An 18,962-nucleotide genomic window follows, 5' to 3' on the forward strand; every position below is an offset into this window, starting at 1 on the left:
GACATTGCTTTATTATTCTATTATATAACTTTATATAAATATAAACAAATATTATTTATTCAGCTGCAACAGCAGCAGCAATGTTTTAAATGCATCTGAATTATAGACTTTATAATCAACATTCAACAACAACAAATAAGATAAAAAATAAAAGTAGATAAAGATAAAGAAAAATATATATATATATTAAAAATAAATTTTTACAGCAAAAGGCTAACGGAAGTTCAAACAAACAAGAACCTAGAACATTATCCTAACAGTTCTTCTGCAGAAAAATCAACAGATCTGCCTTCTCCGGCAGGAGTCGTGATCTCTCCTGACTTATAGTGTCCCCGGCTATTAGCCTAGCTAACTCCGTATCTATGGCTTATATATTTGTAGCTAAACAATTAGCTAAGCAATTATATTTTATTTATTGGCCTATTCGTAATAATTCGTTATTAGCCTAGCTAACTCCGTATCTATGGCTTATATATTTGTAGCTAAACAATTAGCTAAGCAATTATATTTTATGTATTGGCCTATTCGTAATAATTCGTTATTAGCCTAGCTAACTCCGTATCTATGGCTCATACGGCTTACCTGCAGGGGACGAGGATGGAACACTACGAGCAAAGCAGTGGAAAACGCCGCATTTCTGCAGATTAATACCATGTTTCGACAAAAGATGTTTCGACAGATTGCTTGTATTGCCACCCTTACTGGCAAATGATTTGTTGCACTTGTGGCAACGAGCGTTGTTGTCATCGACTTTTGAAAAATATACCCAAACTTTTGAACGTTTAGTTCTCTCCGCCATGATGAGCCCTTGAGCAGAGCTGTCTGTGCATGTGTGAGAGAGTGTGTGGAGCACAGCACAGCCCCGCCCCTCGCGCAGTAAGAGAGCGAGACAGAGAGATGGAGAAAACGGCAAACAAGATTATGTTCGCGACGTTTAAATTCCTCGAAAAACACATTTGCCACAATATAAATCTCACTCCATGATTTCTCGAGTACCTACCGAAAACGTCGGATCTTAAAAATGCTCCGGTTTTTACTAATTTAGAGCCGGTTCCCGTTTAGAGCCGGGTTTCGGGGGGCATCCCTAACCAGGACACATACCCACATCCGGCTTCCCAACCGCAGAGACGGCCAATTGTGTCTGTAGGGATGCCCAACCAAGCCGGAGGTAACATAGGGATTTGAACTGGCGATCTCCATGTTCGTAGGCAACGTAATAGACTGCTACGCTACCCAGACGCCCCCAGCTTATTCCAGTTTTTGTCAGCATGGTCTGGTGTTTACATGTTCCAACACCAAATAAACAAAATTTCAAAAAAAATATTCTGAATAACACGATATTAGAAATTAGTGATCCATCCATCCATCCATTCATTATCTTCGCCGCTTATCCTGCTCTCAGGGTCGCGGGAATGCTGGAGCCTATCCCAGCAGTCATCGGGCAGCAGGCGGGGAGACACCCTGGACAGGCCGCTAGGCCATCACACAGGGCCGACACACACACACACACACACACACACACACACACACACATTCATACCTAGGGACAATTTAGCACGGCCAATTCACCTGACCTACATGTCTTTGGACTGTGGGAGGAAACCGGAGCCCCCGGAGGAAACCCACGCAGACACGGGGAGAACATGCAAACTCCACACTGAGGACGACCCGGGACGACCCCCAAGGTTGGACTACCCCGGGGCTCGAACCCAGGACCTTCTTACTGTGAGGCAACCGCACTAACCACTGTGCCGCAAATTAGTGATATCATCTTAAATATAAATAAGATATAAATATACGAATGAGGACTTACCCTATCGGGTTTCTCTTCTGGGGGATCAGGACAGGAGGACACTTCGGCCCGGGCTACTCTCAGCAGAGAGTCAAACAGGGGCACAGCCAGGTCAGAGTTCACAACTCCAGAGTGAGCGAGTTGCTCTCTGACCTCACACAGGGTCTCCTCTACTGACTGGAGCTGCAGAGGAGGGCAGGTGGAAAACTACGTCACAGAAAGCCAAAACAAAAGTATTATTCATTGGTTAGCAGCATTATACCACTCAGTTCAAATTAAGTATAAAATGGAATACCTGAAAGGAAAGTTCTGGCTCAATCCTCTGCAGGGCTGAGTTAGCGCCATGTAGGCAAATAGCTAACAGGGCCTCCAGGAGGCGAATGCTTTGTAATGGCCACTCCTCCTCAAGTTTTTTTGCTGGATCTTTGTTTTTTCCCTCAGCTGGGCCAGTGACATAATGGTCGGCAGTGTCTTGAATCGTTTCCTCCACCACCAGTGAGGTACAGCTGTGCTCAGCAGGAGTTGATACTGGGGCTGGAGAGCCAGGGTTACATGGACTAGACTTGCCCTTACCATCCCTCTTCTTCTTGGCCTTGCCATCCTTGGTCTTACATGTTAGTTTCTGGATAACCATGGCCATGAGGCGCAAGCAAACATCCAGGCCTCCCAGCCTGAAGAACTGCCTCTGGAATACAGGACTGGCCAGGTAGATCCACCGACACACTGACCAAACATCTGCAGCCCGTCGCACCTGCTCTTTTGAGGGCAGAGCCACACTATCTGGGGACAGGCAAGGCAGCCTCCCCCCCAGTGGTTCACTGGCTGTGCTGTCATAACCTGAAGTATCCTCAGAATCATTGGCCGAGTCACGGTCGGAGTCCGCCTCTTTGCTGACGCAGAGGAAGGCCACACACAGGAAGAGGTTAATGGTGTTGAGGTGCGTCTCTGCTCGGCTGCGCCGTGGTCCAGCCCCCGGCCCACTCCTACGACGTGGGCATGCCTCCTTCAGGCCTTCATAGAACTTGTTGAGACTCTGCGGGCCCTCTCCAGCCCCTTGGGACCCTAATTCCTCAGCCAGGCCTAAGATGGCCTCCCGTTCTTGGGCATCAGCACTCTCTAGCTCCTGAACTACTCCATCAGCCTGCTGGTCCCCAACACCCAGTATCAGGGTCTCAAACACTTTCAAAGCCCAAGAGCGTGTCTGGTCCAGGTAGATCAGCTCTGTCACCTGATTCAGCCCATTGCAACTAATGAAGAGGTCTCTGATCACCCTGCAACAGAAAGAATCAAAACATAGGACAGGGTGAGAGCAGATTATGAAACCATTAAATAAAACTACCAACACTGAGTTTGAAATGCAAACTAATAGTAACACTGATAATTGAAATGTTCTCTAACAATATCTTTCAGTTATTTGTGCAGCATAATGCACCGTTTATTTACTCAAGAGACTACAAACTCAAGTGGGACTCCTCAAATTTGGGTCCCTTGGGTTTGCCTTGAACAGGGCCATCTCCCTAAACAGATCTAAAATCAGAGAATTCACCTTCTTTTTTTTTTGGACCCCCCCCCCCTCTTTTCTTTTTTTTGGACCCCTCCCCCTTTTTTCTCCCAATTGTATCCGGCCAATTACCCCACTCTTCTGAGCCATCCTGGTCGCTGCTCCACCCCCTCTGCCAATCCGGGGCGGGCTGTAGACTACCACATGCCTCCTCCGATACATGTGGAGTCACCAGCCGCTTCTTTTCACCTGATAGTGATGCGTTTCACCAGAGGGACGTATCGTGTGGGAGGATCACGCTATTCACCCCAGTTCCCCCTCCCCCCTGAACAGGCACCCTGACCGACCAGAGGAGGTGCTAGTGCAGTGACCAGGACACACCCACATCCAGCTTTCCACCCGCAGACACGGCCAATTGTATCTGTCGGGACGCCCGACCAAGCCGGAGGTAACAAGGGGATTCGAAACGGCGATCCCCATGTTGATAGGCAACGGAATAGACCGCTACGCTACCCGGATGCATCAGAATTCACCTTCTTTCCACTGACTTCCATCAGTTTCATTTTTTCACCAACTCAGGCCCGGGCCACACTACCTGAGCAGCACGTGTGTGCGGCAGAACCTCTTGCTTTTCATTTCGGCACCCGTGTTAACAGCCACACGGCCCATGTGAGCAGACTCGAGCCGTGCCGCAGCGACACATCACCTAGAGTTTTGGTGTCGAGCCTATTTTCTCTGCGTGAGACGCGCGGTTGTCAGCATAAATAGACAGTGAAAATGATCTGTTGATAGTCATACTGACATCATACCAGCAACATCACACAACTGACACCTTTCGTTATAGTTTCAACGTCTATATTATGTAGAATATGTCACAGAAATGAAAAAATATGAATATTGTTTAACCATTTAATTCACTGCATGTTAGGAGAAAGTGAACCATTTTTTGCCTAAACTAAATATAAATGAAATTTTTGATGAAATGAAACGAAACATTCGATTATTTGATGGCCATTATCAAAAGCAAACTCAGTGTAGAAAGATAAGGCTAGGGGTGTCTGGGTAGCGTGGCGTTCCGTTCCCTACAGACATGGGGATCGCCGGTTTGAATCCCCGTGTTACCTCCGGCTTGGTCGGGCATCCCTACAGACACAATTGGCCGTGTCTGTGGGTGGGAAGCCGGATTTGGGTATGTGTCCTGGTTGCTGCACTAGCGCCTCCTCTGGTCTGTCGGGGCGCCTGTACGGGGGGGGGGGGGACTGGGCGGAATAGCATGATCCTCCCACGCGCTACGTCCCCCTGGTGAAACTCCTCACTGTCAGGTGAAAAGAAGTGGCTGGCGACTCCACATGTATCAGAGGAAGCATATGGTAGGCTGCAGCCCTCTCCAGATTGGCAGAGGGGGTGGCGCAATGACTGGGGCAGCTTGGAAGAGTGGGGTAATTGGCCAACTACAATTGGGGGGGGGGGGGGGGTCCAAAAAATCCCAAGTAATAATGACTCGATGGTGTTTTAAGCCCCCAACGTACTCTTCCAGGCAGCACTGCATGGAAGGCACTCCCCGCCCCCAACAGTTTCATCCAATCACAGCACTGGTTAGGGTTAGGGTTGACGCCAGTGCTGTGATTGGCTGAAACTGTAGGGGGCGGGGAGTGCCTTCCATGCAGTGCTGCCTGGAAGAGTACGTTGGAAGAGTACCATGGAGCGTAATAATGACTGCTGGGATAGGCTCCAGCATTCCGCGACCCCGACTGGGATAATTGGTGCTGAATCCAAATCTGACATTAGTTTTTGCCTATCACATCAGGTTTTTGAACTATGAAAAATCCTTATTTTTGAGAAAACAGCAATTTTACACTTGAAGTTAAAAAAACACTGTTGCATTAGAAGATCGATAGATGCAAAAATGATTACAATGAATAAATAAACACTCAGCCTAGCATGAAATTACTTAGGAAATTAATAAGGGTCATTTTTATCCCCACCAAGATTGCCAGACTAGATGGTCAACTTTTGTAAAATCCTGAATAAGGAGCATACAGATAGCACAAAAACTTGATGTGATCGAGCAAATCTGAGCTCAGATTTGGATTCAGCAGCCCAAAATTAGCCAAAAACAGTTTCCAAAGTCCATGCAAGAAAAAAAACAACTATATTTTTGTAGACCAGTGTAATAGATGGATGGATGGAAGTAATAATGCAGGGGGTTTTGCAAGTATGTGACTAAGTTGGAGTCCCTGAGCATGTAAGTATTCAAAGCAGCATCGCTGGCATGGTGTCTGAACCAAACTGCAGGGAAATTTCGGACAAGGTTCAGTTGTGACAGAGGTTCAGATTGAATGCTGCTGATAACCTCTGAATGCTGCTTTCATCCTACATGCGTTTCACATCGTCGTAGAGGTTTAGAATTCTGAGAGGCGAAACGGGTAACTTTGATGAAACATCAAAGCAATACAGGGTGTGAAAGTCTGCAGAACATGGGGGGAAATGCTCCGTATTTCAAAGAGGAACCTAGTCAGCCTACTGCAGATGTATTCATTTCAATCAAGCTGAGATCAAATTAATATTAAGTCAAAAATTCCTTTGAGAGCAACTTTTTGCTAAATTTAGAAAAACACAGTACCCGTCTTCCCAGACTACTGTTGTTAGTAAGCCCTGGGCTCACTCAGCTCACTGAGGCTTTGATAAATAATTTAACATCATCAATAAACTATGACACAGAGACAGCGATCTGATGACAATTTCAGTGGCTTAGGTGGCTTAGCTTAACCTTTGGTTTGACTAATTATAGGTATAAGATTGCAGTGCATTTGTTGATGAACATTTTGATATTTCACTAAAACAATGTTAATTTTTTCAACCGTATATGAAATAACACAAAAAAAAAAATTACAACACTAACAGATATTTGGTACTTGATCATGCTTTGACATCGGACAGCATAACGAACCCTGCCCATCTCTGCTCTTCCGCAAGCAGCTTAATGGAAAGAGCATCTATTGACTGCTGGGGCTGGCTGCACACTTACAGCAACTAAGCTTATCTGAGCAAACATACAAAATGTATAACAGTGCTAGAAACAAAAATAAATAATATTTGGATAAAATGCCATTTAAAAACGTGTCAAAGTTAAGGCTTAAACCCACGATCAAGGAAAAGCAAGACTGGAAATAAAAAGGAAAAATTCACCTTGACTTGAGGAGCGAAGGCAACATCTGCAGGTATATGAGTAGCACCTCCACAGGCAGACACTGGGTGTGGTAGCTGCAGACTTGCGTACAGACGGTGGACACACCTAGCTGCTGGGCATGATGGACCAGTTCCACTCCTCTCTGCAGCACAGGGTTGAAGATGTGTGTGTAGAGCTGCCACTGTACTATAGCATTTCCTCGCAGGGTGAGGTAGCACACATGGCCAGCTATCTGCTGACTTAGCTGCCAGTCTTCGCCAAACACCAACTCCTGGTAGGCCTCAAGAGCGTCCCATTTCCACAGCATATCCTCGGCACCCCCTCCACTTGGCAAAATGCCCTGGGAGCGGTAGGACAGACTGGGGAGGACAGCAGAGGGTTCCCCTTGCTGCAACGTCTCCTCCAGACCTGGAAGCTGGCTGCTGTCCAGAGTGCAGATATTACAGGAAGCCAGCTTAGCCTTTTCTGAGGGCTGCCCTCCACCAAGTTGGTCTAGAATCAGCCTGCTCAGGACACTCAGCACATGGGACTGGTAACTGCGCAGGCCAGGGGCTTGGAAGGCGTGCAGCAGGGGACCAACTACTGATCGGGGGTCCATGCAGCAGCAGATACCCACTGCCTGCACCCCAGCAAGAACCTGCAGGATTGCTGATCCACTGGGGGAGAGGCGCTGCAGTAGCCGCAGACATTGGTGGGCAAGGGCAGCCAGGCAGCAGCAGCGCTCAGGGTAATGCACAGCATCCCCCTCCTTGCCCTCACTCTCCTCCTCAAAGGGATTCCGTCGTGCAGCCTGCTTGAAGGCAGAGACGGGTAGACCAGAGAGGTCACGGTGGTGGTGCAGGAAGTGGGAATATTCGCATCGACGGTGTCGTCGCCGGGCACACACTGACTGGTGCAGCTGCTCCGACTTGGCCTTCTTGACAGCGCTGACAATCTTCAGAACTCCCGCTATAAGACCACGCAGCCTCTCTAAAGCTTCACTTCCCACCTCAGAATCCTGTGCCCTTCCAAGTGCTTCAAGCCGCAGCACTGTGGCCTCAAAAAGCTCTAGGCCACGGTGCTGGACAAACTCATGGATGAGTTCCAGGGCCTGACTGAAGAAGAAGGGGTTGGGGGTGGAGGCCTGTAGGCATCCCAACAGCACTTGTAGCACCCCTTCCAAAAGCTCTGGCAGTAGCAGGGCCCTGTGGCGATAGCGGGAAAAAGAGAAGTCATCCTGGACCTCTTGCAGGGTCTTCTTAGGCCGGGGAGCAAAAGGGTCAGCCTGCTTGTCGAGGCAGCTACGGATTTTGAGGGTGGCTCGAAGCAGATCTGTTAAGCTGCGTCTCAGGCTGTCTGGAAGGGTCTCGCTCTGACCCACATCTACTGACATTAGATGTAGGATGGTGCGTAGCAGCATCCTCTGGACCAAGGCAATAGGCTCCTCCGTCCAGCCTCCCGCTAACTCCTCTGCCCCTGCACCCCCTCCTCCCCCATCCCCTGGTCCACAGCAATCTCCAAACTCTGTCAGGATCTCTGTGAGAGTGGGTACTACACTGACTGCTAAGCCAGGATTGTGGTTTATGCTCATGTCGAACTTACACACCTTCTCCAGCAGAGAAAGTAGCACGTGGCAGAGGTCAAAGGGTGAGTTTTCCATGCGGTTAAAAATTGACATTGCAGCTGGATCAGTCAGTGTTTCAGTGTCCAGGGTCTGGAACCCCAAAGCCCGGGGATGGGGGTAGGGTGCGCTCATGGTTTCAGATGCAGTGGTGGATGGTAATGGTGGGCTGTCTGTGCAATGACGTTGACAGCTCACATGGACAGCAGAGCTGTGAGACCTTCTGCTCCTCGTTCCACCATGTGCAGGGACAGCTTTTTCTTCTGAATTGGCATCTGAATCAGAGGTAGACAGCTGAGACCTGCGTGCATCCCTCACAGAATATCTCTGAGCAGTTCGCCGCGACCTCCTGGACTTCCAGGTGCCACTGCCAGCATTTGACCTCTTTCCAGAATTCTGTGCATCTGTGCCAATCTTCTGTCCTGCTCTGAGAGGGACAGCCTTCACCTCCCGGCTGAGGAACACTTCCAGCAGGGACGGCAGGGTGAAATCTGTCAGCACATGAAAACATTTAATTCCTAACTGCTTTCCAAGTATATTAGTTCTTAAAGGTTCATTTGTATAACTGCCTAAATAATGACCCATCGAGTCGAAGTCATTGCCCGTGATTAATTAATAGTGGATTTTGATGCCATCGCACACACCTCTGCACATCCTAACCACAACTGTTTATCCTCAGCATGGAGAATAAATTAAGTAATTATCATTTAAAAATCACACTCAATTGAAATTGTGCCCTGCAAGGCCACACAGGGGTTAATTGTTTTCAATGCAAAATTTTAGAACTTAATGTTTTGTTTTTCAAAGTAGCCAGGTACTGGATTTCTAAACCAGCTCTAACATACTTATATAGAAGGTGTTAGATGATAATGTAAAGTTCATTTGTACGGAGCTATTCCTCACGTTAAAACACCCTGAGGACACAAGAAGGAATTAATAAGAGTAAAAATGTCTAGGGGCAATGTGAGAAAGGATTAGCACTACTATACCAAATACCAGTGCCACTGTTGAGCCACTAGACTCTGCAACTAGTGGTCCATGAGTTGAGTCTGAATTTGAATTGGGTGTAATGAGTTTGTGTTCGATTCCTAAAGTACGATGTGTATGATGAGAACACTCATCTAAACATGTATTTGCTTATTTGAAACTCAGCTTCTTAAGTTTTGCTTATAATTTACCTAAAAAATGTTTTGTAAAAAATATCTCGGGCCCGTATCGTGTAAACATCAACAATCTGTGCTTAACCTCTGAAATTATTGACGAGCCATTTCAAATTAGAGCTTGCTGTTTTTGTATTAAACTATAAAACAGCTTTAATTCGTAGCATAATCAGGGCATTCAGGAAAAGCAGTATATTGAAAATATAATCAAAATGCACTCCGGCCAATTAGAATGGAGAATGCCATGCTCCTGCCTAATGCCATTTGCACTTCTGCCCTGGTGACCATCACGCTAGTAAAGCAGCTCGTCTTTCTTGCATTGCCAAGCATGCTATAAGAAAAAGTGAAACACAATCTTTTGAGTTTTCGGTATGTTGTGAGAGCTGGGTTCTGGTTTCTCTTTTCCACAGTAGCCATTGCTCGAACAATTATTCGAAATGTTATAAATAAATAAAATTTACAAACTACTAAAGGAGGTTAGGTCATTTTGAAAGTATATTTTCGAAAACTCGATCAGGAATTCAAAACAAGTTACACATTTAAAAGAATTCTGATTTAAGTAGCCAAATTCAATTTCGAGGACATGCAAATTCAATACAAATAAGTCAAATTCTGTCGTCCACCAAGTTTCAGCACATAGTATTCCTAATGTGCAACTATTTCCGTTTGTGAGAAGACAACAATTAAACTAAGCTTTACAACACTGTCACCATCTGATTTTTTTTACTTATGTGAAGAATTGGGCGCTGCCTTTCCAACGCGGAGCAAGTAAACGTTGCATTAGAAATGAGACGTTTAGTCTTGAGAGGTCCGGTGCAAAAAAAAATTCTTCACAGCAGAGATGGATAAGTGATAAACCATAAATTTCACAACCTTAACGGTTCGATGTTCCTTCTCCGAAGTGATTATCAAGTTATTCAAGCAATGCTCAAACAAAAAAAAGAAAAACTAATGTGGAACCAGGGGTAGAAAACAACCGGCTACGAAATGCTCGACAAAAGTCTGCACTACAGATATGGCATAAAAGCTTCGGCTCATTATCGGGCTCGTTGAGTGCATGTAAAAATTAACGCAATGAACTATGAACAAAAGATGGATGACAGGTATTTTAGCTAAGGAGTTGAGATATTTGTGCGAGTCCTTGCCTTGATTCTTCACCAATGACTCGAATAAGTAGAGTTGTGGTTGTGGTTGAGAACTGACCTGGGGCTTTCTCCTCCTGCACAGGGATCTTCCAGACTAGTGGCAGCAGGGACAGCAGCAGGGTGAGCAGCTCCTCCCGACAGGTCAGCTCCTGAGAGTGTGACCAGACACACTGAGGTTATCTAGAATGGCCCCCCTCCCCCTTTTCACACTTTCACGTCACAACATAACACCCACCAACACGCACAACAGTTTCGACTCCGAGATGGTTTGAAGTATCACAAACGTTGTCACCCGCAGCATTTCACAACTTTTATCAAGATTATCAGTTAGTTTCAGAATTGCTTGAAATAATTTTAAGTTTTGTACTTTGGGGATTTGTCACTTAAACTCTTTCCAGGTCTACAAAACACAACTGGCAAATTTCATGCTGTTGTTTTTTTTCAGGACTTGAATAACTCTAGGAGCTGTACTTAGCTGTACCTTTACTGTATTTAGAACTATATATTTTATTTATCCCCCCCCCCCCATTTTCTCCCCAGTTGTATCCAGCCAATTACCCCACTCTTCCAAGCCATCCCGGTCGCTGCTCCACCCCCTCTGCTGATCTGGGGAGGGCTGCAGACTACCACATGCCTCCTCCTCTAATACATGTGGAGTCGCCAGCTGCTTCTTTTCACCTGACAGTGAGGCGTTTCATCATGGGGTACACGTAGCGAATGGGGGGATCACGCTATTCCCCCCAGTTCCCCCTCCCCCCTGAACAGGCGCCCCGACCGACCAGAGGAGGCGATAGTGCAGCGACCAGGACACATACCCACATCCGGCGTCCCACCCGCAGACACGGTCAATTGTGTCTGGAGGGACGCCCGACCAAGCCGGAGGTAATATGGGGATTCGAACCGGCAATCCCCGTGTTAGTAGGCACCGGAATAGACCGCTACGCTACCCGCACGCCCCAAAAACTATGTTTAAATTGCTGAATTCAAGCACGGGGCTGCAGTGTCTTTGATTTTCCCTCCATGCGAATGATCAGACAAGAGTTGCTAAGCCGTGCAGGCAGTGTAGCATCGGCATGACAGCTTTTCCCTTAGTACAGCTCTATGCCCTTTAGTATCCCGCTGTTATGCAGGGCATTCCTCGCAAGGGAGCGCAAACCTGGTCCTGTACGTGCAAATTAAAACAAATCAGCTGGCTGGACAGCAAGATTATCAGAACATATATCCCGCCAATACAAAACACATCCAAACGAATCTATATTATGAGTGGAGAGTCTGGGTGGTGGTGCATTTATGTGAAGATTAATGCAGGGCAGAGCAAGCGCCAAGCTTAAAAACCATACATCAGTAGGGATTCCACCATTTATTTGATAATCAAATTCAACAATTTTTCCATGAATGCTCCATGACTCGTAGCACAATTTCCATGACGAAAGTGTCCATCCTCAAGTGCTGAATGTACTGGCTTACCAGCAGAGTAAAATGTCTTGGCTTTTTGCAGTCATCACCTGCCATGTACACTACCGTTCAAAAGTTTGGGATCACATTGAAATGTCCATATTTTTGAAGGAAAAGCATAGTACTGTTCAATGAAGATAACTTTAAACTAGTCTTAACTTTAAAGAAATACACTCTATACATTGCTAATGTGGTAAATGACTATTCTAGCTGCAAATGTCTGGTTTTTGGTGCAATATCTACATAGGTGTATAGAGGCCCATTTCAAGCAACTATCACTCCAGTGTTCTAATGGTACAATGTGTTTGCTCATTGGCTCAGAAGGCTAATTGATGATTAGAAAACCCTTGTGCAATCATGTTCACACATCTGAAAACAGTTTAGCTCGTTACAGAAGCTACAAAACTGACCTTCCTTTGAGCAGATTGAGTTTCTGGAGCATCACATTTGTGGGGTCAATTAAACGCTCAAAATGGCCAGAAAAAGAGAACTTTCATCTGAAACTCGACAGTCTATTCTTGTTCTTAGAAATGAAGGCTATTCCATGCGAGAAATTGCTAAGAAATTGAAGATTTCCTACACCGGTGTGTACTACTCCCTTCAGAGGACAGCACAAACAGGCTCTAACCAGAGTAGAAAAAGAAGTGGGAGGCCGCGTTGCACAACTGAGCAAGAAGATAAGTCCATTAGAGTCTCTAGTTTGAGAAACAGACGCCTCACAGGTCCCCAACTGGCATCTTCATTAAATAGTACCCGCAAAACACCAGTGTCAACATCTACAGTGAAGAGGCGGCTGCGGGATTCTGGGCTTCAGGGCAGAGTGGCAAAGAAAAAGCCATATCTGAGACTGACCAATAAAAGAAAAAGATTAAGATGGGCAAAAGAACACAGACATTGGACAGAGGAAGACTGGAAAAAAGTGTTGTGGACGGATGAATCCAAGTTTGAGGTGTTTGGATCACAAAGAAGAACGTTTGTGAGACGCAGAACAAATGAAAAGATGCTGGAAGAATGCCTGACGCCATCTGTTAAGCATGGTGGAGGTAATGTGATGGTCTGGGGTTGCTTTGGTGCTGGTAAGGTGGGAGATTTGTACAGGGTAAAAGGGATTCTGAATAAGGAAGGCTATCACTCCATTTTGCAACGCCATGCCATACCCAGTGGACAGCGCTTGATTGGAGCCAATTTCATCCTACAACAGGACAATGACCCTAAACACACCTCCAAATTGTGCAAGAACTATTTAGAGCAGAAGCAGGCAGCTGGTATTCTATCGGTAATGGAGTGGCCAGCGCAGTCACCAGATCTGAACCCCATTGAGCTGTTGTGGGAGCAGCTTGACCGTATGGTACGCAAGAAGTGCCCATCCAACCAATCCAACTTGTGGGAGCTGCTTCTGGAAGCGTGGGGTGCAATTTCTCCAGATTACCTCAACAAATTAACAGCTAGAATGCCAAAGGTCTGCAATGCTGTAATTGCTGCAAATGGAGGATTCTTTGACGAAAGCAAAGTTTGATGTAAAAAAAATCTTATTTCAAATACAAATCATTATTTCTAACCTTGTCAATGTCTTGACTCTATTTTCTATTCATTTCACAACATATGGTGGTGAATAAGTGTGACTTTTCATGGAAAACACAAAATTGTTTGGGTGATCCCAAACTTTTGAACGGTAGTGTATGTATGTGAGATACTTTTCCCAGATACAGTATTTGCCATTTTTCACATGTAACGCATGATGGCAAGTTGGAGGGAGAGAAAAAATTCGATAACTTTCCAGTCCAAAACAAAATCTAAAATGCAGTGTTTACCAAGGTTTCATAGCCATATTCCCTGGCATTCACTGACCCTCCTTAGGAGATGAATAGGTGCCTTGTCATCCTTACTCACTGGCAACGATGATGAGACAGCCTGGAGTCATCTAAATCAGTGCCAAACCAGCGGTTAGACACAAGGTGGGACGTGGGAGTATCTAACAATAGCAGGAATTCATCCAATATGCAGGGTAACAAGCTACCATGCACACTTGTGTTCACATTGTTGACGTTCACATTGATTGTTCGCTCCACTCATAGTCGTTCCATACTGCCTGACTGCATAGCGTGTCTATAAATATCAGTCCATCGGTGTGGATTTTGTGCCACTGCTTTCTTCTTCTCTCTCTTCTATAGTTTTTTTTCTAGTTAGATTGTACAGAATAGTGACACAGAATTTTGTAAAATGATAGTTAACAGATAATTGTTAATGATTGTTGCCTCTAGCTGTAGCGTTAAAGCTAGCCGAAGTGAGCTAACTAATTTTGCTAAGCTAACCAGGCAGTCTGGCAGAGTAGGTCGCCTGCAATTTTGGCAGACTAATGTATGGTAATGTATGGTAATGTAGGGTGTGGAGCTTGCATGTGTCCCCGTGTCTGCGTGGGTTTCCTCTGGGTGCTCTGGTTTCCTCCCACAGTCCAAAGACATGTAGGTCAGGTGAATCAGCAATACTAAATTGTCCCTAGGTGTGAATGTGTGGGCCCTGTGATGGACTGGCAGCCTGTCCAGGGTGTCTACCCGCCTGCCGCCCAATGACTGCTGGGATAGGCTCCAGCGTTCCACGACCCTGATCAGGATAAGCGGCTTGGATAATGGATGGGTGGATTGTTAATGGTGGTTAGTAGCCACACAACTGATAAATAAACACCAAATCAGCGAGGGGGCAGCCCTTTGGCTAATTGCCACAGTTAAATTAAAAAAAGCCACTTTATTTGACACTGTATTCTTACAACGAATTTTATTCTTACAATGAATTTGTTCTCTGCATTTAACCCATCCTAATGTATAGGAACAGTGGGCAGCTGCAGCACCTGGGGACCAACTCCACTTCTTCTTTTCATTGCCTTGCTCAGGGGCACAGACAGGAGTATTAACCCAAATATGCATGCCTTTTTGATGGTGGGAAGAAACCAGAGCACCTGGAGGAAACCCACGTAGACACGGGGCGAACATGTAAACTCCACACAAAGGACCTGGGACAGCCTGGGGCTCCGACCCAGGACCTTCTTGCTGTGAGGCAACAGTGCTAACCGTTGGGCCACCGTGCCGCCACTAAAACACCATACCTCCCACACCACAAGTCCAATCAACAAAAGAAAACTTGGTATTCATATGAAGCAGGGCGTACTGTATAAATGTGTCACTGGGACCAGTTAAAGTATCCCTGCCCGATTACATTTTCAATATCCACTACACCATCATTCTAAGTATTTTTAGAAAGAGATTAGTCAAATTTTCAACTCTTGAAGCCAAAACTGATACACATCTTACACAGGACACATATACAACAATGATCCAAGATAGCGCCAACAATGCACCAGACCGCACCTCATTTTAAGACAAACATGCCCGTGAGTACCTTTGCTATTTAAACAACGTGAGCGCTGGGAGGGAAAATTACAACCGTGTCGGTCAGAAACTAGCAAAGACACTTGTGTCTTGATGCATGCTCAATAATTTAGGTAAGGAAATCACAAAAAGTTGAATCTTTTCAACTGGACACTGTGTTTTTTTGGGGGACCCCCCCCCCTTTTTCTCTTCAATTGTACTTGGCCAATTACCCTACTCTTCTGAGCCGTCCCGGTCACTGCTCCACTCCCTTTGCTGATCCGGGGAGGGCTGCAGACTACCAGATGCTTCCTCTGATACATGTGGAGTCGCCAGCTGCTTCTTTTCACCTGACAGTGAGGAGTTTTGCCAGGGGGATGTAGGCATGGGAGGATCATGCTATTCCACCCAGTTCCCCCTGAACAGGCACCCCAACCGACCAGAGGCGCTAGTGCAGCGACCAGGACACATACACACATCCGGCTTCCCACCCGCAGACACGGCCAATTGCGTCTGTAGGGGACGCCCGTCCGCGCCGGAGGTAACATGGGGATTCGAACTAGCGATCCTCATGTTGGTAGGCAACGAAATAGACTGCTACACTACCCGGACACAACATTTATTGAGAGAAACGTTTCATCACTCATCTAAGTGACCTCTTCAGTCTCTACTGAGTGCAGGTATCCCCACCCTTATAAACAATACAGTGGCATAACAACCGAAAACAACGATCAGTTTCATATGCAAATATGGGTGTGACCATTAACTATAGTTTCAGTGGCCATGTGTACTATTCACAGAGGATTGGGGAATGTTTACAATCACGGCATTGTAAGATGGCGACAGATGTACTCTTAGCCCACCCCCCCCCTCCCCGGTTCAGGGATGGTCGTTCCCTCTCCACATAGATGGCCTCTTTGACACCCCGTTCAAACCAGCGTTCCCCCCCATCAAGGATGAACAGCGAAGACACTTGTGTTGTGCTTGGCATCGCTTTGCACCGGGTGTAAGATAGAGCCCTAAATGTTGCCCCTATGATTGGGGTCAATTCACTTGCAATGCAACCATGTCAGCGAAAACAAACCCTACATTTTCTTCAAAATGCAAAAGCTAGAATTAGACCCAATTGGTGCTGTTAAAAAGTCCCGTTATCTGCTCTGTAAAAGCGACTGAAAATGAAGACTCTGGCCTCTGTCCTAGCTTTTCATAAACATTTTCCTTAAATCAAAACCAAATTATTTGCAGCAAAAATGAATATTATAAAAACAAGAAACATAATTATGCAGTTCATGTGATCATGAAAGCACCTGAGAACATACTATTTAACAGAGGAAAATGCTAGGCTTGTTTGGCCAACCACACTCATTGATGGGGGCGAATACGCACTGCAACAAATGGAAAGCGATAAAACGTTTGTGTGAATGCACGCATAAATGAAAATAGAACTACCAAGTGTGCACCCTTAATCGTGCCACTGAAACGCAGAAGGAAAGAGGGATAACAGCAAGGTTTGTTAACTACTTAGCAAAAATGGAAGGGAGCAGGGAATGCGTGGTGTGTATGTGTGCACGTGCTGATGGAGCCAATCCATACAACGCTCTTTTCTCAACCATACTAATCTCCCATATAAATTAGTCACATACAGTGTTTCCTAATGTTAAATGGCTTGCGGCACATACAAATACATTTTTGGTTTTCAGACATATAGCTTAGCCAAGGTTGAAACTCTCACCTGGTCAATAATGGAGTCCAGGGCACTGAGCAAGAGGAAGCCACGCCCCCTGACCAAGTACTCCCCCAAAGCGACCATGTGACTCTCCTCCTCATCCTCCTCCCGTGCCTCTGCTCTCTGAGCCACCGCGCTGCACAGCTGATGTACATCAGTCAGGAACTCCCTCGCCAGTGTGTTACTGGCCCCGCTCATGTCTGAGCTTAAAGCAGAAGACACAAGCATTTAAAAAGGTTATGTGATGACATTCCAGAAATTCAGCAAAAACAAAAAAATACTATATCCGGAGCCGGGCCGGCTAAATAGGGCACTCCAGACGTCCCTCTCCCCAGCAACGCCCTCCAGCTCCTCCTGAGGGATCCCAAGGTGTTCTCAGGCCAGATTGGACATGTAGTCCCTCCAGCGAGTTCTGGGTTTACCCCAGGGTCTCCTCCCAGTTGGACATGCCCGGAAAACCTCCAAAGAAAGGCGCCCAGGAGGCATCCTAATCAGATGCCCGAATCACCTGAACTGGCTCCTTTCGACGCGAAGGAGCAGCGGCTCTACTCCGAGCTCCCTCCGGATGTCTGAGCTCCTCACCCCATCTCTAAGACTGAGCCCAGACACTCTACGGAGGGAACCAATTTCAGCCGCTTGCTGAATTACTTAAGATTACTTAGCTTGCTGCCACCGCACCCCGACCCCGGAGAAGCAGCTGATGATGAGATGCGATGACAAATATATATATATGGTTTAACCAAACCTGCAAGAAATGGAGATTATTCAGAGAGGCAATATATTTGGGCACAGTAAAATGTATTGAAATTCCAAACCAAAATTTTTGACTTTACAATGTGAAAAGTGTATTTGCACAGCTGGAACAATCCTCTGCTCATCAAGGATGTTATATTGTTCTACACGAGGAGAAAATAAGTTGTACTAGAGCGAGCCAAATCATTTCAAGCATTGTAATCATCTTTTACAGCCATTTCCTTATCTACTCAAAGGAAAAATGGATGTGAAAAGTTATAAAGTACTTCGTAGGCTTCAAGGACTAAAATTCTCAAAAATCTGACTAAACAACTATGTACATCAAACATCATGGTCATTATGGGTTCTGTCGTAGTCAAAGGTCAAAAAGAAAAGAATAGGCAAAAAAAAAAAAAAAAACCAAAAAAAAAAAACCAAAAAATTTAACCTTACAGTAAAACTAAACAACTAATAACTAATTTGTCCAACTTAAAAATTTGAGATCACAGTCCTTCCCTACTACTACCGGTATTCCCCGGGGGTCTGTATTGGGACCCCTCATATTTATTATTTACCTACTACCTCTTGGCCACATTTTCAGGAAATCGGGAATTCAATTTCACTGCTATGCAGATGACACCCAGTTTTATCTATCCACCAAGTCTAACTCCACTCTTCTGCCCACTTCCTTTTCTGAGTGCTTACTAGAAATTAAATCCTGGTTTTCATACCACTTCTTCAAACTTAATAATGATAAAACTAAGGTCCTCCTAGTAGGCACTAATCTACTTTGGCCAAACCTGATAGTTTTTCTCTGACTATTGACAATTTTATAGTCCCTCCATTGCCTCAGGTTAAGAGTCTGGGTGTCATCCTGGACAGCACATTATCTTTTGAAGCTCACATCAACAATGTTACTCGGTCTGCATATTTCCACCTATGCAATATTAATCATCTGTGGTCGTCACTTACACCTAAAAGCACAGCCATACTCACTCATACCCTGGTTACATCCTGTATTGACTACTGTAATTCTATCCTCTTTGGTCTTCCACTCAAGTGTCTTCATAAACTTCAATTGGTCCAGAATCCAGCTGCCCATATCATTACCAGAACTCCTTCCATAGAGCATATCACTCCTCTTCTTCAGCAACTCAATTGGCTCCCTGTTAAATACTGTACCGACTTCAAGATTCTGCTCCTCACCTTTAAGGCCCTTAATAACATAGCCCCTTCGTATCTTTCCGAACTACTTCATATTCACACGCCCTCCTGCACTCTCAGATCCTCTTCTGCTCT

At 45.7% G+C, this 18,962-nt stretch overlaps 1 protein-coding gene across 3 annotated transcripts in view; it reads right to left on the reverse strand.

The window, feature by feature from the left end:
• The window catches only part of lyst (lysosomal trafficking regulator), a 106,747-nt gene that overhangs the window by 60,241 nt on the left and 27,544 nt on the right, over positions 1–18,962 (reverse strand). For all 3 annotated transcript variants that reach the window (XM_056291395.1, XM_056291393.1, XM_056291394.1), the window contains 5 exons: positions 16,938–17,136; positions 10,447–10,537; positions 6,483–8,574; positions 2,088–3,063; positions 1,814–1,975 (listed from right to left, as the gene is read on the reverse strand). In XM_056291395.1, coding sequence (XP_056147370.1) covers positions 1,814–1,975; positions 2,088–3,063; positions 6,483–8,574; positions 10,447–10,537; positions 16,938–17,136 — 3,520 coding nt within the window. The remainder of the gene's footprint in view (positions 1–1,813; positions 1,976–2,087; positions 3,064–6,482; positions 8,575–10,446; positions 10,538–16,937; positions 17,137–18,962) is intronic.

This window comes from Lampris incognitus, chromosome 13 (assembly GCF_029633865.1).
Source record: "Lampris incognitus isolate fLamInc1 chromosome 13, fLamInc1.hap2, whole genome shotgun sequence".
Taxonomy (NCBI): Eukaryota; Metazoa; Chordata; class Actinopteri; order Lampriformes; family Lampridae; genus Lampris; species Lampris incognitus.